Here is a 23,824-nt window from a genome sequence, read left to right as displayed (position 1 = left end):
ACAGCCTTGTATGACTCCAGTCCTCACTTATAATGCGTCTGTCAGCCGTCCTCCATGCACCACATTGCAGTGTAGTCCATCATATAAATTCCGTATGATGTTGACGATTTTCTCAGGTACTTCATAATGTCGAGGAACTTCCCATAAGGTCCTCTTGTCCACACTATTAAACGCTTTCTCATAGTCAATGAAGTTGATGCTTAGTGACGAGTTCTACTCAACTGATTATTTAACGATGATCCGCAGTGTCATGATTTGGTCTGTGCACGACCGATCCTTATGAAATCCAGCCTGTTGTCTTGATTTGTCTGATGGCCATCTAGATTTCTTCGATCGTTGGTGGATTGATATCTATGGGAAGGTTTGTGTGAGCTGCCTTGATGTCCCGTGGATCCAATGGAGCTGGCTTACTCAAGAGTCCCTCAAATCATTCTACCCATCTTTTCCTCTGTTCTTGAATCTCAGTGATTGTTTTGCCGTCTTTGTCATTGTTTAGTCTCTCTGGTTTACTATATTCGTTTGCTAGTTTCTTCGTTGTGTCATGTAGTTGTTTCATATTCCGCTCTCTTACAGCCTTTTCTGCTGTCGTTACTAGGTCTTCCACGTATTTCCATTTGTCAGATCTGATGCTCCTCTTCATTTTCTTGTTTGTTTCTATATATTCAATTTCTTCCTTGACTTTCTCCTTTCTTGTTTGACTGTTGTTAAAGAAAGGTTGGGCTTAGGGATTAGCAATCTTATCCCATAAAACATAAAAACCTTTGATAAACATCGTTAACCAGGAAAAAAACTATTCAAAGAAACCACTTCAATATTATTTAGATAAATTTAAAAATAAAGGTTTTAATTACATTCAGTGACCTATTTTGTAGGATAAAAGTTTGAGGTGAAATACAGAATCCAAAAGATTATTTACATCAAAGTAATTGACACATTTCCCATTTTAATTATAATAATAATGAGTGTACTTTTTATTTACAAAAATTCGTGAAAAAATTTTTTTTTTCCATTTTTCCCCTCTAATTTAACTTAACTCAATTTTCTTTTCACACCCTTTAAAAGTGTTTATCCATCAGTGATTTATTTAACATTATATGTACAATCATGTGTTCCGTTAAGAAGAAAAGATCTCAACTAAACGGAAAGAATAAAGAAGAGACCAGCATGTTGATTAATGTACAGTTGTGATATGTGGTTTTATATTTATCAAATACATGTTTTCTGTATTCAATCTTGAACCATACTGTGTATCAAGGAGTTATGCAACTAATTAATACCAAACTTATAGAGAACAAAATTTGAACTAAAAAGCTAGTCTGTTTGAAAGTTGACAACATGAATCAAAGATTCACAGATCAGGCTAAATGAGACGGGTATGAAAAAGAGGACAGCGATCAACCGCGATTTATAGACGATTGAAGAACTAATTCATAATTTTGCATTGAGAAGTCAGTTATTATTTATTATGAATAGGTTGATTGTTAGGCATCATCATCAGCAGTTAGTCAGCTAATTATGATCAACGAGAAGGGGTCGTATTATCTTAGCACATTAGATGAATATCCATAGAGTAGAAAAATTATTAGGATCAATGATAAGTATGAAACAAACTTAAAAATCCAGATGATCGAGTGAATGGACCTGTATTGCTGTGGTCAACCTCTGATATCACCAAGTACCTCTAATTATTGATCCAGAATATTTAATACTAGTAGCAGTAGTTTGTATCTATGAACAGTCAATGATTTCATGGATTAATGATATGAAATACGTCTCCATCATCTTAAGCAATGAATAATAATAACCTTATTAATCGATCTCACATTTTCATCTAGTACTCTAAGTTTAACTTACATATTATTCACTTGGTTGTCCCAGTATATGTGTGCAATGTTTTGAGGAAAACTATAATCAAACACTAGCGTACTATGGGATGTACCCCAACCCGCTGCCGTTAACAGTCATCATTTAAACAAGAGAGGACTAAAGCACAGTATCTAGACCTTTGTTAGGGAGACGGATATTTCGCTAGCCCCAAAATTGATAGGAATTAAAAAAAGTCAACCCATCAGGGCTGATGAGACTTCTAAGATAATTGATGTATGATTGGTTTAATAGCTGATGCAGACCAGTCCTTCAAGTAATATTTTAGAAGTAAAATGGTGGAATAACATCTCAAATATTATTGCATAACTGTTCAAGGAGATCACAAACAAACATTTTGTAAGTTTTCATCGAACAAAACAGCGTCAATTATCTATTTTAGATTGATAAGTACATTTTTCCTGGTAAGAGGTCGATCCTTAGAACATTCCCGAATAGCCAATATCGACAAAAAAGAGATGAATTTCAAATTTGAAACATAACACTTAAAATAGTAACGGTTATGACCCTGGATCATTAAATAGCAAAGTTAAATGAAGTTAAAAGATAGATTTGCTAAGAAATCCCATGTATAATACACATTTACCATGAGATATACAATATCATTACTTTGACCTAATTGGCAAAATGATAGATAAATATGTCTGAATATTTTAATACTATAAATGTTACATTTTAATATTTAAGTTAGTAAACTACACTTGCGAATGTGTAAACCACTTTTTTGGTAAATAGAATCAATTATGTATGATTCTCTGATGAGTCATAGCCCCGATTGTATACGGCCGAGAGTGGAGAGAGTCCGCTCTCCCTCGCGAAATGCTCTCATATGGCCACACGTATATAGCCTCTACCAGGGAAGTCCTACTCACTGCCTTCTCACACCACAGGTGTTGTTTACGAAATTGAGAGGACGAAAAGAGAATGTCCAGCGATTTAAACAGGCCGGTGGACATTGAAAGTCCACCTAGGGGAGTTGGAAAACCCTGATTCCAAACCAATGGTGCACATGGGCTGGCTCCAGTATCCTGAGGGAACAAATGGCGTATCAATCAATCGTTGGTCACCGGCTACCATTGGACTGCATCTCCTCACGATGCTCCACTGCCTTGTGGATCAGATTTTTCGGTCAAAAGCTCCGGGTGTGGCCCCCTAAGAAAACCACCTGTTTCAGTTTGTCACCTGGTCAGTATCACAGCCCTCACACAGATCAAATGAGATTTGTGTGGCGCATATGTATCTTATGCTTCTTTGTATCAATATTTATGTGTTTAAATAAATAAATATTCTCTGATGATAATAAGAAGCGCATTAGTTTGGCTTATTGAAATATAAAGATACATCTTTGGAGATCAATAGTACCAGTTTATACCGAGTTAAGGTCAAATAGGGTTAGAGGTTTTTTAAAACCGATCGTACTGTATAAATTTGACACTGTTCTACAAATTTGTTAACCAATATGGTTGGTCATAAAAAAACACTCGGTTTTAAAGGTTTTCATTAGAATGAAGTATCATTTCTATGTTTTATATCCCGAAGCGATTTATGAATGGTACCTTTGAGAACTATTTATGGACCAATGTGATATGTATATTTCTTGTTGTATAATAGCTAAGTAACTTAACTATTCATATCCATGTCCCTTTTATTATGAGCTTTATTTTGACCTATAGACTATTACTGTACGATTTACCATTCTTCAGTTATCCCTAGTCTATTAATTACTGTTCCCCCTATTCACAGCCACATTTAGCCGAATCTTGTACAAATGTTATTTTCTATTTTATGGTACGATGGGGTCTGTTTGATTGGTATATAAACCCAGTATGTTTGAGAATAATGATTCATATTGCAGAGGCCGTTATTGGTGTTCTGGACTTAACTGGCTAGGCTAGGCAGAAGCAAGACCGATAGTACTCTAGACTGCTCGAACGGTTTTTTGTGTATCATTGCTCTGATCGATAATTCACTCCTCCCCAATTGGCGGGAATCACCACGTCATCTATTAAACAGGGCACGTACGCACTCACTCGATATAACACTATGACCTTTAAAAATGTATATCTCTACGAAATACCACTTAAACTTGATAATCCTATTGATTATTCACCATAAGCTTTAACTCGACTGACTAATATTGTTTGAGTAAAAAGCCTACAGAAAGCTAATATATTTCTCTCATATGACATTATAGAAAGTATCATATGACGTAATAGAGATTATGTAATATGCCAAGTCTATGAAATATATAATAATTACCCTTTGAATAATGCCTTTAACATCATTTTCATTTTGAACAGTAGTAGCATTGGTACCACTAGTAGTGTTTGTAGTAGTATTAAAGAATTTATTTGTATTTGTATAAGAAGATGGTGAATATTCTGATCGTCCAGAATTATTAGTAGTATACGATGAATTGTGATCTGACATACGACGTTCGAAAATATCTGATACAGTAGAAAATGATTTACTGGATAATACTCGTTCAGGTGGATTACGTTCACGAATATGACGACGTTCACGAACTCCTCCTGATGTTGTATAGTCAGTTTTATTCTCTGACGTAGGACCTTTTTACATGAGAAAAAAAACAAGAAAAGATTATTTTCACTATAGATGTTTTATTTATTTTGTATGTAACTTGTATTTACTGATGTTGTACAATCGAATCCTATTTGTCAACTTAATGAGATTACCGGATTATTTGTTAAGTAGCTTAGCAGTGTATTCGATTTATGCCAATAATGTTACTTGATTACAGCAGAATACGATGTACAACTAATGGTACTCAAACGTGTAGAACCCCCACACTCGCAGATCAGAAGATGGAAGAAATAGGATAAGCGATTATTGGGTAAGAATCCAAAATGTACTGAAAAACATGGGTATATATAGTTATTGGCCTTGGCTATAACATCGTTTTAATTCAGCTAATTCACAAGGAAGCAGGTTATTCTATTGTCCGATCGCAGCATACCACGTTGATATTCCGGAAAGTTCTATCAGGTTCTGATTGAATGGAATCTCTTCAGCTCCTTTAGAAACTTTGGAGGCTTCGCCGTGCTTCTCGAAGCCATCCCAACAAATAATTCTAATGATCTTTGCTTAACCAATAACATCAATGATAATTAACAATGGTTGGATATTTTAACGCCAATTACTCCATGTAGATCCTTCTTAATCAAATGCCCATTCAAAACAAAAAAAAACAGTAACCCGATTCACTTATTATCATATGTTCTATAGCTAAAAAACACACATGATAATGCATATTATGACAAGACCATAACTAATGATAAATAAGGAATCACAATATATGCATAACCAAGTTATTTGCAGCAAAAGTTGATCAAATGGTCAGTAAGTCACTCAGTCAGCTATACAAAACGTAGAACGTCGGAACACAGTTCATATAACAAGTATATAATTAATTAACTGTAATATGTGAATGGTATGGCATATATCAACAGTTAATAAGTTGAATGAAGTTTTACGATTAAGGCAATATTAAAATATCACAGATAAAAGATTAAATGTATAAACAATATATATGTATTAATTCACGGTGGAATAGCTTCAAAAGTTTCATCTTTTCCGATTGTTTATCAATATTTAACAACTAAATATTGATTTACAGATATGATCGTATTCAGTTTCAAAAAACAAAACAAGTAACGGTGATGGATTCGAACTTGAAACTTATTACTGACTAAAAGTGGATTGATTTAACTAATATAATCCATTATTTATGATTGTTATTCATAACAATTTAGTAAGCAAAAACATGTATATACTAACCAATGATGATTGAAAATTAATTCACAAGTAATTCACATATAACTATTAGGTATTGAAATTATAATGGATATATTATTATTTAGAAGCAAATAGTTTCAAAACTGGAAGCAAATAATAAATCTTCATTCTTAGAAAAATTCATTAGACATGAAACATGTATACACGGTATATGATAAACAAAAAATAACAGACAATTAAAATGGAATCAGTAAGTGAATGAATGAATAAAGTATAACATGAATATCAGAAAAAGGTTTTGTGGAGATTTTAGTAATTTTATATGGTTGAAATAATGAGTCAATTGAAGCTAGACCATCATGGAAAACCTGTAAGCACTGGAAGGCTGTTTCGTCTTATTGTGGGATTCCTCAGCAGTGCGCATTCACGATCCCTCCTCGCGAGATTCCAACCCAGGACCTATTAGTCTTGTGCGCGAGTGCTTAACCACTAGACCACTGAGCCGGCATTCAAACGATATTAATGTCTAACTTCAACCAATTCACGAAGTTGAGCAACCATTCACCAATGTCTTCATTGAGTTGATATCTTCCAACAGACCTGGTTGAATTTCACTGGTTACTGCTTCTCACTAGAACTCCATGAAAATACCTCATGCTGAGGAGTCCCACAATAGGACGAAACGGCCGTCCAGTGTTTCCAGGATTTCCATGGTGATCTAGCTTCAATTGACTCATCATTTCAACTATATAAAATATAACACGAATAGTTATAAACTCGATATAATTAGTAAATATTAATAAACAATAAAATACTACTAATAAGTAGTTATAAAATGGTGAATATCACTTTTGAAATCATCTTCATAATAATAAAAAAATAAAATCGACAAAGAGAGGAACAATACACTTTATTATTATTATTATTATTATTCACCATGATTCAATTTGATGAAGGCATTCAGTCGTAGTTGGGAATAAATAGTTAACAAAAGAAGAGGAGGTGCCTGAATACTACTAAAGAGAACAACACGTCAAAAAGATCATTTTCTCGAAGACAAGCCTAATTGACCTGATAAATACGCACTCTAAAAGTTTATTTGCCATATATATATATATATATATATATATATATATAGAGAGAGAGAGAGAGAGAGAGAGAAGTAGAATAGATGGTAATATTAGTAGTAACAGTATGTTCTAAAGTTCGCTCTGTAGATACATAATTATTGTGGTTGTGTGCATATACATAATATCTAAGGTCTACTAATACCACCATTAATAATCTATCACCAAACAGTGATACAATTCTCGACTGCAATATTGTGAATATAGTGATCACAGAGTAAAAGACAGACGACGTGTGTCTTTTTTTTCGCGATATCTAGAACTTGTCACGGGTATGTAGATGCTGTATCTTAGTGTCATTGTTCTATATCAGGAAACAAAACGTAAAACCTATTGATTTAAAATATGAAGAAAGTACACTTCATTAATATACTTAATTAGAATAATCTACCCGCAAGTCTATCATAATCAACGTAGAGTCTGACACGTCCATACGCTATAGCCCAATTCTTCATACCACTGTAACACAGAAATCGAATTTAATGTAGTAACAACGAAATAGTGAGAAAAACTAAAGAAAAAATGGAAGGATATGTATCCAGGTGTTACATCCTTACATAGTAAGTAAGGGTTTGAAATGAAGATTGTGCTCTAACATGAAGCCTCTACCTATTAAATAAACGAAAAATGACTGAAAATTCTGGAAACAATACACTTATTAAAAGTTGGAAAGTTTGCGGAAATTAAACTGTGAAATGCATTTTTAAAAACTAACGTGCAGAGTAATAATACTAATAACAAACAAATGGTATCACCTTGTTCTAAATATATATAAATAGATCTAGTTCGAGTCCCGTATCCAATAAATAATTCATGATATCATTAAACTGTTCAATTGTACGGGCGCTGATATGTATTCAAGTGAAATCATAGGGAACTCATAATCAAAGAGTAAATGGTCCTGATTTCGAACTTTTCTCCACTTTACCTTAACTATTCCATGAATATATTCATGTAAGTATGCAATCTATGAATCATGCTGACAATTAATAGTAGGCGGTTAATCAGCCTAGTTATTATAATAATAAATTCAGATTTCAATGATTAATTATTCACGTTCAACTCTGTATAAGTCATACAGTGTACATTGTATTTGTCCAATGATGAAACAACTGTCTAATGCTTCAGCTGATATATACATTAAGATTAGTTTAATAAAACAATTACTATCGAAATTGATTGTTTGATTACTAATAACAAACAGTTTTTTTGTTGAAAGCGTGAGTCAATTAAAGCTAGACCACCATGGAAAACCTGGAAGCACTGGTAGGCCGTTTCGTCTTATTATGGGACTCCTCAACAGTGCACATCCACGATCCCGCACTCGCGAGATTCGAACCCAGGACCTACTAGTCTCGTGCCAGAGCACCTAACCGATAGACCACTGAGCCGGCATCCAACATTGTTAATGTCTAACTTCAACTGATCCACGAAGTCGAGCAACCGTTCATCATTTGTCTTCAGTGGGTTGATATCTCACATCAGACGTGGTTTGAACTCCACTGGTCACTGCTTCTTTTTTTAGTTAAAAAAAGTTTTAATAATAGTGACAAGAATAATAATTCATATTATATTACTTGAAACAGAAGTAATGTTTATTTGTTTGTGTTACAGTTACTAATTAATGTATTAAGCGAGAATAGTTGGTGTATTACATACATACATACATACATACACACAAATACATAACCACATGTGATTTTCACTTATTGACCCAGTGAAATAAAGTAAATAGGCCGTAATCGGTTATATTAGGAGGGAATAAATGTAAAATTGTGCATTGATTTGATGCAATTTCTCTGAAAGGCTCTATAACAATTAAAGAGGTATACATAACAGACAACAACTAATCTCACTTACGTAAGTGGGTAATATTGAAGAAAGTCACCTACAAACGTTTTTTTCTTTGGGGGGGGGGTTGGTCTAGTAATTTACATCACAAATTCAATTTTAGTCAGATACAAACATTGAAAAAAATAGAAGTCAGTGAACAGCTATTTGATCCAAGGTAGGAAACTGCTTAGCACAGAATACTCATAATATTCCTACTACTAGAAATTGAACACAAGCTTCAGGTCTCGCGATGAGTAAAGGTTAACTGAGAATCATTAAGTTAGAATCAATTGATTTGTATTTATAAATTCAATCAGTTTACCATATTGCAGAATCATATTATGTTACTGGTAGATAACTGTGTTACCCCTGATATGGATGGACTTAAAGTCATTAACTTATTTTGACTTGATTAATTCTACAAACTGATGAAATTACATGTATGCAAAAGCAAAACGTACTGGCTATCAGTAAGGATAAGACATTGGTGGGTACAAAAAACCCAGCTTATATGAGTAGTATATTTGTTTACCCAACTAGGTAACTTGTAATGAATGGATTACTATCATTATTATTACTACCTCATTTAAACCATTTTTTCAGAGTATAGGTTCTGTTGGTATCCATTGTTAAGTTACCTACATAGCAAAATATTTTAACAAATCTGTTGAATTTTAAGCTGCAGGTGTACAACGCACTAATTTCCCTGAACAGGTTAAATATATTTATTAGTATAAAAAGAATTAGTGCAAATTGTAGGATATTCACAGCTGAAATTTGGGATGCGGGATAGTGAATCCGCACTGCTGAGGAATCCCACACTAGAACAAAACAGCTGAGATCAGTTCGTGATTTAGACTATGAACTATAAATATATATAACTTAGACAGTTTTATTTGTAAGTATTTGTAGTTTCTTGTCGTTGATATTAAGGACTGTAAGCAATCAAACTCTATTGGCAAATTTTTGATCGTAAGCAGATTAATTCGGCATTGCCAATTATAACCTTTTATTAAAAATCGATATTGGCTAGTAGTGGAATACAGGACGCCCATGTCATTTTATTTAGGGACACATTAAATGGATATAGCCACATCTCAGTGCTGGGACTCTCACTAAATTCATTTGCCCAGTGGATAACACGTTCGGCGTTTGCAGCGAAAAAAGGATTAGGTTAGAGTCTCAGTGTGAATACTAACAACATATGCATATATATATCTAGCCGACGAGTCACAAATATGAAGAAATGTATTTCCTGGATTTAACTATAAATCACCAACCAACTTTAAGGAACGTTATTATAGTTCGTTTTAGACACTGTTTAAATGAGCTTTTCACTTTCAAAATTTATATAACATATTATGAATTTAAATATTTCCGTTCTCCCTCTCGAAATGCTCTCACATGGCCACGCGTATATAGCTTCTGATAGGGAAGTCCTACTCACTGCCTGCTCGTGGCATTACTGTTGTTTACGAAATTAAGAGAACGAAAAGCGAATGTCCAGCGCGTTAACCGGGTTGGTGGACACTGAAAGTCCACCTACGGGAGTTAGGAAACCCTGATTCCAAACCAATAGTGCACATGGGCTCCAGTATCCTGAAGGAATATATGGCGTATAAATCAATCGTTGATTATTGGCTACCATGAGACTGCATCTACTCACGATGTTCCACTGTCTTGTGGATCAGACCATTAGGTCAAAGGCTCTGGGTGTGGCCCCCTAAGAAAACCACCTGTTTCAGTCTGGGCACCTGGGCAGTATCACAGCCCTCACACAAATCAAATGAGATTTGTGAGGCGCATATATATCTGGTGCTTCCTTGTACCAATATTTATGTGCTTAAATAAATAAGTAAATATTTCAAATTACGAGATTATTCTCATAAATATGATAAACTTACTATGCTCTGAAGACCGTACTTTTGAAATATAAGATGACCGTCGTGAATTACCATCATACGTAGAAGAATTCATGTTTGTTTCACCTGAAAAGTTAACATGACGACCAGTTGAAGCCTTCAAAAAAAAAACAAATGAATAGAAAATTGCTGGTAAGGAATTTAGGTATAATAATGTAATCATAACGGATAGCCATTCGTTTATCAGTTAAACAAAATCAAGTTGTCTTGCATTGCTAAAAGGTTATATTAGTGAAGGAATGCTGGTGAGCGGCCTTTGCTCCTCAATGAGGGGTAAGTAAGTAAGTAAGTAAGTAAGTAAGTAAGTAAGTAAGTAAGTAAGTAAGTAAGTAAGTAAGTAAGTAAGTAAGTAAGTAAGTAAGTAAGTAAGTAAGTAAGTAAGTAAGTAAGTAAGTAAGTAAGTAAGTAAGTAAGTAAGTAAGTAAGTAAGTAAGTAAGTAAGTAAGTAAGTAAGTAAGTAAGTAAGTAAGTAAGTAAGTAAGTAAGTAAGTAAGTAAGTAAGTAAGTAAGTAAGTAAGTAAGTAAGTAAGTAAGTAAGTAAGTAAGTAAGTAAGTAAGTAAGTAAGTAAGTAAGTAAGTAAGTAAGTAAGTAAGTAAGTAAGTAAGTAAGTAAGTAAGTAAGTAAGTAAGTAAGTAAAGGAAACACTTTTCTGTTTTTTTAGGTGGAAATACTTTTCTACTAATTAGATATAAAAAATTATTTACGATGAAACCAACAAAAAAAAATCTTGTACATTTAGAGATTAGTTTTTTTAATCAGAGATTAACCTTAAATCTATAATCAATGAAAATGAAAGAGAGTAATAATACTAGACAACTATTCCGATCAGTGATATTCCCTGGTGTAGGAATACGTTGAAAGAGATAGTGGGTGGAATCGGGATCTGAATTAAGATATTATTACATGAATTGGTAGGTTTAAACTACCAACGGTTGAAAATAATATAATGATCATGATCACTAGTATGAATAAGTTCCGTTAAAACAAGTAAATTCAATCATTTATTTTCTTTTATATCTCGGGTTTTAAAATTACTATTTTATACCTTTGATTCTGCAAATTTACATGTTCTGCACAAACTATACTATAATGAATGAAGACTTGGTGGAGATGATCAATTTATTGTTTAATACATAATAAGAATATGAGAATCATACATTAAATACTTCATTTGCAAATCTTCCACCAATTATCCTTTACACTCTGTATGATACTTCCAATTCACAATTCCTTTCTATTTCTCTTTTTGTTTTCTTCAACTCGATCTTCTTAGCCTCCTTTTCCCAGGTTTTCCACTTACGATTGGTGTTACATACTAGTTATGCCGACAGACATAAATAGCATACACTATAACACTTTTTATATCCCATGTTTTCCACTATTACAGATATTATACTATTATTACCTCATTATTGTGATGTAGTATGATAATTTAGCTCGATGCATACATGCATTAGATGGTATATTATTGGAGAGAGTGATTAGATAATTGTTGTATCCCAGTTTGCGGCTGAAGTGAATAACAACGATCATATACAGGATACAACCTACAATCTTTACTCACTTGAGAGTACATTACCTTACCTATTATATGCAAAAATCTACAGAATTTAAAATAATCGCATTAATATTAGTAAAAGAATATATATATGTATACATATTGAACACAGAATATATAGTTCGCTAATGATGGACTAATATTGAGGCACAAGATTCAAACAAAAATCACAATTGAAGAACATCAACAATGATTTTAATCAGTGCCAATTAAAATCTCCAACATATGAGGATTGATCATAAGCACCTGAAAGCATCTACCATATGATGCGGTTCAGCACAATAATTGATCGTGATATTAGGCAATGTTTAAACTTGTGTGACATCAAAAATTCACTAACCTACTCTTCATATACACAATATAGATCTCTCTCTCTATCTCTCTGAGTGGTAATTTTGACACACCTCAACTAATGAACGTTCACGTAGAACTATAAAAAACCAATTCATTATGCTATAATCAGTACACCAAAATTGTTATTCAACACCGATACTAAAGATTCTTTTTGTATCCTACCAAGATGTATGTAAAATATCGTTTAGATTATTATGAGACATGACCATTAATAACAAACAGAATAGATTATTTATTCTGTTGTAAGCAACATATTTGTTCTATTGAATACTGTCAATTCATTTAGTTGTCAATACCTTTAATGTATGTACATGTACTACGACCGAATTTGCAAGGTGGATAATAGCAAACAAACAAAAAATTTGACGAGAACACAGTAACAATTAAGTTTTTGGCAATCCATATAAATGAGGATACACCGAACCCATAGGTTCGGTGTAATAGCATTCATGTTTAACAATTTTGTTAGATTCGAGTTTACTTTCTTTTCTAATTTACGTAATCCATCGGAGTCAACATCAGCCATGAATTTACTTTTATCACTGAGAATCGATTCCATTTTATTTATGTAATCGGACTTATTCATAATAACAACACCAGATCCTTTATCGGGTTTAAGTATAATAATATCGACATTGTTTCGCAATTCTTTTAAGGATTTGAAGTGCTGAGAAGTTAGTATGCTTCTCTGCTTCGGTCCAAAAAAGAGTGAAACTGATATGCTATACCCACTGATTTAGCTTTAAACAAACTTTGATTCTCTGAGGATGAGGGGGATAAAGTACTCAATTGATCATAAAGGTTTTCAAATTGGGCGTTGAATGTCAATTCAGAAATTTATGTTATAGGGACAGAAAAATTGAAACCCAGAGAAAGTACCTCCTTTTCATGAACGGACAATACAATGAAAGATAAATTAATGACTCCGATGGATTACGTAAATTAGAAAAGAAAGTAAACTTGAATCTAACAATTAAGTATTAAAATAACCCCAAAAATCGTTTTCTTTTTTTACAAAACGGAGATTACTTCCTATTCAATTTGGTTTATGTTGCTTTGTAGAAAATAAAAATAAAAAAGAAATACCACTGAATGCCATCGAATAATTGCGTTTTGTTATCTAAAAATGAACACGTGGTATCGCAACTAAACATTCAGTTATTTATTCTAATATGAAGCTTTAGTAACCACATATATTAGATATTACACGCATGAACTACACATTTCGATCATTACAAGTGTTATTTTTCTTTCTTAATAAAGCATATCAATAGTCTGTATACATGTGCACACTTTGATATATAATACCCAGACATACCTTACACTATTATTATTATTATAACTACTGCACAGTATGATATAATTTACAAAATAAACGGGGCAATCGAAGATACTGATACTGTATTGTTTTCTTGAAGAAAAAAAAAACACACATCCACTAAATATAACAAAGTTCATTTCTATCCAATATATAGATATATATTATCGTCTAGAAACTACACACAACACAAAATTTAATCTGTGTCCATATCTCTATCCTATTGCTTCTACCAGCATAATCAAAGTAATTGTGAATTGAAGGGATACAACTATAAACTGATCAATAAAATAATTTGCATCATAGTACAGAAGCAGGTCACACAAAAGCATATGTATATATACATATATATACGTTCTGTATTGGGAAATAATACAGGCAGTACAGTACTATTGTAGTATGATAAGTGTATACCGCAACCTAACAAAATCAAGGTTATAAAGTGAAAATTGGAACAATAGTTTTGATAGAAAATATTAATAGTGACTATGAAAAATAATATTTTGTATATATATGGTTATGGAGATTGTTGTATTCTGTTGAATTTTTGAACCGAAGTTAGGCTATCAGTGAAAATATGGAAGCAATGGATAGCCATATTATCTTAGTAAGGGACTTTTCGGTAGTGGGGATCAACGATCTCTGACCAAAAGGGGAATCGAACCTAGAGCATTCAGACTCGCTTGAGTACACTGAGCTTGCATCCGAATATGTTAATGTCTAACTTCAATCAGTTCACGATATTGAGCGACCATCTTTCATGGTCTTCGGTTAGTAACTACGCCATACTTGACATGGTCATAGCTTCTTACTGGACCTACGTGAATTTTCTATCAAAGCTAGTTGATTGTTGTACTCTTTAAGTACTCTTTAATGAATACTAATTATCAGTTTAACATTTTTTTTATACATTTCTTCTTGGATACATTTTATTGAAGGTCACGTTCGTTAGTCCTGTGAATTTTAGGTGATCGAAGAAAATTGATAGATTATAAGAAATGAGAACACTGAACAAGGTGGTATTTTATTCAAAATAGTAACAGTATACCAAAAAAGGGAAATCATGAAAAATGGTAGAGCATTAAAAATGAATGTGGCATGGAAAGGCAGACAAGGCATAGATGAAAAAATCATTAAAATTCAAGAGATATCTGTTATTTCTGACATTAAATTACTAGTAACTCGTGGATATGAGAAAAAGAAGTTTACCACTTAGATTTATTGAGGTCAACATTTGATCACTTCAATGTAATCGATAGTAAATTATAGTATGATATGTAATTTTGTGATAACTAAGATTGGAGAGAAACACGAAGTCTGATGAAGGGATCTGTTTCCAATGAACTTAGTAACAAACTACATATATATATGAAAATTTTTAAATTCCGTGAGGACACATGAACAAGGAATAAATATGATGATGCAATGGAAAGATTATGATCTTAGATTACGTAATATGAATAATAACAACAAAAGATTAGTTGCATGCAAATAGAAAGCCATGTAAACTTATTAACGGATTATAATGTTAGTGAAGTAAGATGATTAAAATGTTTTTGTTACAATAACCAAAGGTAATAGAAGGATTGAATGAAATGAAGTGATATCTGAAATGATCATTAATAAAATTATGAGGATCAAAACAATGACTGGAGGGAGATATTTTCAAATACGAAATATAATAATAATATTAATACTTGAATTCATGAATCAATTTAAGCTAGACCACCGTGGGAAACCTGCAAGCACTGGACGGCCGTTCTGTTCTCATACGGGACTCTTCAGGAGTGCCCATCCACGAATATTGTTCAACTTCAACCAATCCATGAAATTGCGCGACCAACTTCCATTGGCTTTGGTGGGTAACATTTTAAGTAAGAACCCTAAAACTGTATTTTCCTTTCTGACTGACTCACCCCCACCCTACATTTTTATTCAAAAATCAACAGAATAAATAAAAAGCAAAACAAATCCCCATGTGAATAACTGAAGACAATAGTGGGCGGTAGCGCGATATCGTAAATTGGTTGGATTTAGACAATAACACCGTTGGATGCCGGCTCAGTGGTCTAGAGGTTAAGCGTTTGCGCACGAGACCGAAGGTCCTGGGTTGGAACACCGCATGCGGGGTCGTGGATGAGCACTGCCGAAGAGTCCCGTATGAGAACAGAACGGCCGTCCAGTGTTTGCAGGTTTCCCATGGTGGTCTAGCTTAAATCGACTCATGAATCCAACTATTAAATTGCTAAACCCTCATTCTGATAATATTAATGATGATAATAATAATAAAGTTTAAAGGTAAGGTAATGGTAAAGAAAAGAAGTGGTTATTTTGTACACACAATTTAGGCTACATTTCATGAATGGCAAGAGCTTCTGCTGTTTTAAGGAGTTGAGTACGAAGAAATTTATGTAGATTTGAACGATTTGTATAAGCAACATTAAAGTCAACCTATGAATTTGTAAAGTGGTTGGAATCGATTAAATGTTCAGGAGTGAAAATTCTAACTGCTTTCCTCTCACCGTAGTAGAACTACATTCGGGCATATTCTCGCACCCGATTCGAAAGCAAGCGGTGGCTGCGGCATGTGTACCTTGCTCCACAAGAGCAGATGAACTGATGGATGCACATAGAGGAGACCAAACGAGGAAGTTTAGGAAGAAAGCTTATTTATTATTTATTTAAACATATAAACGTTAGTAAAATGAGGCACCAAATATCACTAAAACGTTAAATTTCAACGACCTAGGTACTATGTATAATCATTGAGAAATTGTATAGTTACTTATTTCAGCTACTTTTATTTCATTTATTTAAACACATAAGTATTGGTACAAGGAGGCACGGAATGGACATGTGTAACATAAATCATTCGATTCGTGTGAGGGATGAAATACTTTCCGGGTGCCCAAACTGAAGCAGGTGGTTTTCTTAGGGGGCTGCACCCCGAGCTGTTGATCTAAAGGTCTGATCCACAAGGCAGTGGAGCAATGTAAAGAGATGCAGTACCATGGTTGCCCGTGACCAACAATAGGTTTATAGGCTCATGTGCACCAGTGATTTGGAGTCAGGGTTTTCCAACTCCCCTAGATGGACTCTCCGCATTCACCAACCCGGTTAAAGCGTCGGATATTCGCTTTTCGTCCTCTCCATTTCGTGAACAACGACCTGTCACGAGATATCTAATCTTCACTACTATCACTGATACTTCCACTACTCTAGTAAATATCTTGATAACTTTACTTCGCTATCTTGACTCAGTATAAGAACTTGAAATGACATACATGTTTGCTAAGTTTTACATTGTTTATGACTGACTGCATGGATTCTGCAAAAGATTATTTATTTAGTCATTCAACGGAGAAAACATAATGTTGACAATTAACAGAAAACCACACTTTTTTAATTTGTTAACGACTAAGTTGTGTACATAATAAGCTAGAAGTCACTAGTTAATTGATTACGAAAAATCTTAAGCCGTGAATATTTCAAAATCAAAACATTAAGGATATGAGTTCATTTAACATCCTAAAACATGGATTGAATATTTCCTAACTGGGTGCTGAAAAATAAAGAAACAAACGGACAGTACAGCATGATAAGAGTTAACTTGGAATGGTTGATCACATAGTAAAGTAACTTGATACGCACAGTTCGGTTAACAATAAGGCGACAGGGTGAAGCAATTTTCATTATCACAAAAACTTACAGGATGATGACTTGAAGATCGAGTGTCATTAGTTTCTCGTTCATTAGTTGAATAATCAGTACGTGCAGATGACCTGCCAATACTCGTATCGCCACTACCTGCTACAGTTTCAGAATTAGATCGAGATTTCAATAATTCAGTGTCGGTGAGTCGACGAAAAAGATTTGTAGGATTGTCTGAATATATTCTATTGGAAGCTGAAGAAGTATGACTCATTTTAATAGACTTATTATTTGGATCTCCTGATGTATCAGTTGATGTTGTTCTATCTGATGACGACGATGCATCGACAGTGTGATTAGAATTCATTAGCTGGGAATTATCAGAAACAACAGCACTACCGTTGTTATTTTTATCAGCTAGCTTTTTAGCTTGTTCTACATCTTCTGATGAAACACCTTGAGTGGATCGTCGAGTAGATCGGACATAACGAGCTTTGACACTACGTTGTGTCTCTGTTTCACCGGATTTGGTTGGCGCCATTACAACAGATATTCTAACGACAAAAAACAATTCAGAAAATGTAAATTAACATACAAGTGACAAATTATTGATTCACAGGTAAATAAGCGGTATTTTATTGATTTACTACTAACATTACACTAAAATAACAAGAAAAAGGTTTATTTTATCTCTGAAGCATTGTGAAAAAGAATTCTTATTGATTCATTTATTTCAGATGAAACCTGGTATAATTAGGCTATAAAAATAGTATTCAGCTAACAAAAATATTTGTGTAAGAGCTAGGATACGAACCTGAACACATAAACCAAAGAACTTGCTTTTCCTAGAAAGTCATAGTGCAAGCCTTTGAAATAGAGCTCTAATTTTTAAGGTAGCGAAGCAGCTTCAAGAGTCACCTTACTGTGGTAGCAAAGGACGAAAATGAGTTCATCTACCATTCATTCACTCAGTATCCTAGAAGCCATATACATCATAAGTTTGGAATTTAGAGTTCTCGAACTCTCCAAAGCGGGTCCATGTAGACAACACTCCTGTTTACTTCTCATCCCTTCACTTTTGCAAACAACAGCTTCGTCGCTTTAAAGCAATGCGAAGAAATTTCCTAGCAAGGATTATCAAAACACCGTCGAATGAGAGCTCTTCGAGAATGAGAGAAAAGGAACGAACTCTTAAAACTATAGTACAACTATCTCATCCCAGTATAGGAACTCAAAAATAAACCAATGTTTCTATTGTTTTCTAATACCTTAATTTGTCCACTACTGTATTTCAGTGTAGTTCACATAAAACTATAGTATGCATTTTCTTACGAAGTTGTTACAATATTGATCGACACTAAATAAGGACTATGTTGATAAGCTAAGTAGGTAAATGTAGTCAAAAAGAGACCACGTTAGACTTAGGTTCACGTATTCCCAGTGAACTGCCTCTAAACACTTAACATCAAAAGTTATCGCAATAGACTCATAATCCTCATTTAGACATAAAAAACATGGATTTCAGCAACGCGATATCTTTTCAACATATTTATTATCAATCTATACAATCTGTACAATCCTATATATATTGACTACGTTGAAAAGAAATCCCTCTGCTGAACACATATTCGAAATAATTCGAACTCTAATAAATACATTAGTAATAATAATAATAATAAAATTATGAAACATTCATCAAGTATGAGATATTATATTCGATTATCAGCAAGTGTTTGTTGAATCCTGGGAAAATCCCTCTCCTTTAAACCTGATTACATGTGATTGGAGGTAGTCAGTAGAAAATTATATTGGATCTAGGTATTGTGTATTGATTGACATTACTCATTAATTAGTCATATATGTAATCCTGTGTAGGAATAGTGTTTACCTCCTGCCAGTTGAATTCGAAACTCCGACATCCAGTGGTCATGGTCAGAGATATAATCAATGAATTGTTGGAAACTATTTAAAAACTGTTTATGTTGAGAAGAAAGCATATACAGTGTTGCTTTTTTTATTGAAATACCTGACAATGTTTATTCATAATTACTATGTATCGCACAATTTGAAGATAAAACGACATGAATATAACCATGGTAATCTGAAACATGCAATGAAACTTAACTACCATCCTTGATAAATTTCTTCGTTGCAAGAAAAACATTAAATAATGTTAACTTACCGTCGATTAGTTGTAGTCTCAGGAGCAGGACTGGATAATTTACTTTGTGTATTATTCACGGATAAAACACTTTCCTTTTCATCAAGGTTCATTTTCTGTGGATCACTTCGCTAAAATAAATATAGACGATTTAAAGAGGAAGAAAATTATCAGAAAAATATTGAGGCATTATATATATATATATATATACCACCGACTATTTTGAGACGTTAGATAATTGTTAGTAGTCAACAGGTTCGAACCCCTCCTCAACTACACTGGTTTAAGTAACTACGTAACCTCATTATTTCTCTTAAATAGAGGGGTTCAAAGCCTAACACACGAATCTATACTTAGGAAATGGATAAATTAACCAATCAATCAGTTCTCCATATTCGAATAAACAGATTTAAGTTTACAGTCTATAAACTAAACGTTGATTGTCTAGAAGAATCCACTTACGTTAGTAAATTGATTATTTCACACATTATAATGATTCTTATTTGTAGAGAAAATCACTGGAAGCAAAAATAAAGAGATTAACAAATAATACTAAGACATAATAGATAACTTTCTACATATATTAGCTCTTACCCTAGGTTTGACAGCGATTATTTTCGTAATTGATCGTCCTGTTCCTAATGGAGTATTAGAGGTAGCAGTCGTTGTTGTTGTCGCTGTCGCAGTTGAGGAGGTTGATAATTCTTTATTAGGAGTATTATTATGTACAATAGTTTGTGATTTCTCATCAATAGGATGTTTATTTTGTGAAGCTGATATAATACTTACAATACCGGTTTTATGTTTATTCGTTATACTTTCACGTAAATTATCACTCTCATATTTTTGATCTGTTATATTCTCTGATTCAATCAATTGGGGATTTAAATGTAATGTAGATGATGAAGTAGGATCAGATACACTATTAGTAGATATAGGTAAAGGAGACAGTGATGAATGACGAAGTGCACTACCTGGCTGTAGGGATGTTGTTGTTGATGATGAGTATGAAGAAACAGGGACGGTCATTTTCATAATATTATCTGACACTTCTTTTTCCATTCGATTATTATTATTACCACTGATAAAAGATGTGTAGTCATTATTCGCATCCGATGATATAGATGTTGTCGAAGTGACCATCACAGGAGATTTCTCTGGTGATATCGATTTCCCAGTTTTTTCGAATGGTTTATTAATATCAATTGATAGAAAATCTCCACTGTCTAATCGGGGTCCAGAGTTTTTTTTCAAAAAAAAACAAACAATAACAGGTAAATATATGTGATATTTCAAATGACATGTTCAGCAATAGTTAATTTTCCCAAATTCCTGATAAATATGAATATGAATTAGGTTAGATGATTTTGTGAAATTATTGGCTATGATTTAAAATTAATCTTTCATCAGGAAATGATGTTACTTAGAAAACCTTTGAAAGTTATGAAGTGCTAGACAGTTATTTTTAGGTTCGGACTCCTTTTTGATAAACTTTGGAGTAGTTCACCTTTGTATTACTTTATTTTGAAGTTCAGACAATGTGCAAGCTCGCAGTATTTGAGGATAGATGTTTTAGAAATAGTCCTTGCATATATATAGTAGAACTGTCGAGTTATGACGAGGTTGGCGTAGGCTGCTGTGTTAAGATGATAAATTTACTGAAAAAAAGCGGTGAGACTATAAGTTACGGACGACCTCTGGGCGACACTAAAACGACCTTGGAAATGTCCAACCATTTACTAGGTTTAAATGAGCGTATTAAATTAGTATGAAGAATTAGGATTTACAGTTGAACGTTAGGGTTAGGAATTAGATTTGTTATTTTCATCACGAAGTGACATCAGCTGTAATGCTAAAATGTTATCTAGATGAATGAGTGAAAGACCTTCACGCCAAAATTTAAGACATGCTATCTTAAATCTCAGTGGTTCGTCCATAAATTATAGTCTCACCAAAAATGATAAAAACTGTTACTTACTAATCAGGTGGAGAAGAAAAAGTTTTACAAATGCACAATGTTAGGAAGTTACATACTATAACAAGATGGCCATCCAGTGCTTCCAATTTTTCAACAGTTGTCTGACTGAGATCGGTTCGTGATTTGAATAAGTTAACAGGGGTAGAGGCCTAAAATATTTACTTCTCAGCTAAACAATGACCTTGAACACAGTATCATAATTTTCGTCTACTAGTACGTATATGGTAGATTATAAATCCCGTTTACCACTGATTATCAATTGATGATTGAATTAGCCGAAGTAGTTGACTAGTCCACCGAGTCAGATGAGTGAAACCCTAAACGAATGCATTTTTTCTCAGAAGATAGAACGACTACAGCTAACTTACTGTATATTACATAAATGTGTGGTATTCAACTATTAATCATTTATACACATCATATTCAACTACGAGATGGGATATTTTGTGAGATAGCGGCAAACCTAGTCAAATAAAAAACTAAATACTACAAACTAATCAATAATTCTACAATTCTACATGTCCTTACGATTACTTAATACTAACAATAAATAAAATATATTTTTTAAATATTTCCAATCGTTGCTAGTCTCCTCCTCTATATATAGCAAACAAAGTATCACATGCGAAATTCACTAGAAAGATGAAGTAATATGTCAACTACCTGACAACGGTAAGCTTCGTTTCTCTTGGGTAGAAGATGTTATAAATGGTTGTTGGTCGGTTGATTGATTAAAACTAGTAGTCATAGTGGCGGATTGCAATATCTCTGTTCGTTCTTGTGCAGATAATAACGTAGATTGAGTAGTGGTAGTAATAGTAGTAGTATTCAATACCATATCTTCATTGCTAACAGTCTTCTTTATTAATTTTCCATTTGTCAATGATGATGGAGTATCATTTAACGATGAGTATATATCTTGTTCAATAGCTGGCTTTTTATTTACACAATTGGATTGATCAATTTCAATAAGAGAATTATCATCATCGTCATCATCATTATCTGTGTTCACATTTTCATCAGTCTCTAATTCAACAGGATGACTAAAGGAAAATTTATTATAGAACGAGAAAAATATTAAAGAAGGTTGAAAAAGATGAGTAAGTAAACAACAAACTTGTAGGAGATTAGCAGCAGTAGAATAATGTTAATCAAGCAAAATATCAGGTGAAGTTAAATCAGTCAGATGATCAAAGTACAGTCTGTAGAACATGTGAGTTGGGCTAAATTGTCATAAAATATTAGTAAGATAAGAACAATTGAATAAAATGAATAGTAAATATATCGCAATAATGGATAATGGCAACGAAAATATAAAATATTCAACAATGTGAATACAGTTCAAAGAGATCGGATGGAAGGGTATGAATAAAGTGATATTAATGCTGAAGATATAGAGGAGGCTAAAGACTGAATGTATCTACGCTATTATAAAAGATTCTAAGCTGTGTCACAAAAAGTCTCCAACTATTTATCATGGTTATTGCGTAGACCCTAAACGAGTTAATCCGCATCGATTAATATAAATCAGTCTAAACCGTAAAATGATAAATCTAGCATCGATCAACTACTTTGATATTAGAATATATACGAAATTAAAAAAATATATGAAGGTAATGCTTGTGGGATATCTTATGAATGCTTTGTTAAACTCTATTCACTATACAGTATATAACAGCTTAAAAAGATTAACAAAAAAACGTTTCAGTCAGTCACAATGTAGAACTTCGTACGTACGTACATCAGTTCGAGTTGCCATACCTAACAAGTTAAACATTGACAAATGTACTTCGACATGTATACATGAATACCAGAGAATGAATGACCAGTGTTAATCCACATGGTTATTTATATACACGTTATTATATATGACGTTCTTACCGTATATATAAACAAAACAATCACTAACTAGAAAATTATAAAATATAACGTAGAATAAACGAATTTTTTTTAGCTAAAACTAGATACATAAGTTCTAAAGCTTAGGCACATAATAGTAATATTCTTGATAGCAATAATAATCAGGACGCTACCATTATTGTCATTATAGAATCAGTATTGTAAATTTGTAAAGTCACCTTTTACTAGATTTGCTTAAAACATCTTTAATATCAGCAGATGGGTAGAAAAGTGAACAAAAATCATCGGATGTGTAAAATGTACGTTGTTGCCTTTTTGAGATGGTGGAGAAGATTTGTAGCTTAGATGGATGATTTTGATGGAGTTTTGTTCTCTGAGCTGGATAGTTTAGTCGTGGAGCTTTCATCGTCCTTCTGAACGA

At 33.2% G+C, this 23,824-nt stretch overlaps 1 protein-coding gene across 1 annotated transcript in view; it reads right to left on the bottom strand.

Moving 5' to 3' along the window:
- The window catches only part of Smp_143370 (protein phosphatase 1 regulatory subunit 12b (myosin phosphatase targeting subunit 2), putative), a gene marked incomplete at both ends in the record, with an annotated part of 68,777 nt that overhangs the window by 16,997 nt on the left and 27,956 nt on the right, over nt 1-23,824 (bottom strand). The window contains 5 exons of the mRNA XM_018791069.1: nt 4,144-4,454; nt 10,505-10,619; nt 17,463-17,958; nt 19,587-19,696; nt 20,160-20,791. Coding sequence (XP_018645718.1) covers nt 4,144-4,454; nt 10,505-10,619; nt 17,463-17,958; nt 19,587-19,696; nt 20,160-20,791 — 1,664 coding nt within the window. The remainder of the gene's footprint in view (nt 1-4,143; nt 4,455-10,504; nt 10,620-17,462; nt 17,959-19,586; nt 19,697-20,159; nt 20,792-23,824) is intronic.

The sequence above is a fragment of the Schistosoma mansoni genome (assembly GCF_000237925.1).
Source record: "Schistosoma mansoni, WGS project CABG00000000 data, chromosome 5 unplaced supercontig 0198, strain Puerto Rico, whole genome shotgun sequence".
NCBI lineage: Eukaryota > Metazoa > Platyhelminthes > Trematoda > Strigeidida > Schistosomatidae > Schistosoma > Schistosoma mansoni.
Note: the sequence above shows the minus strand (reverse complement) of the source record. Positions and strands in the feature narration are given on the sequence as shown.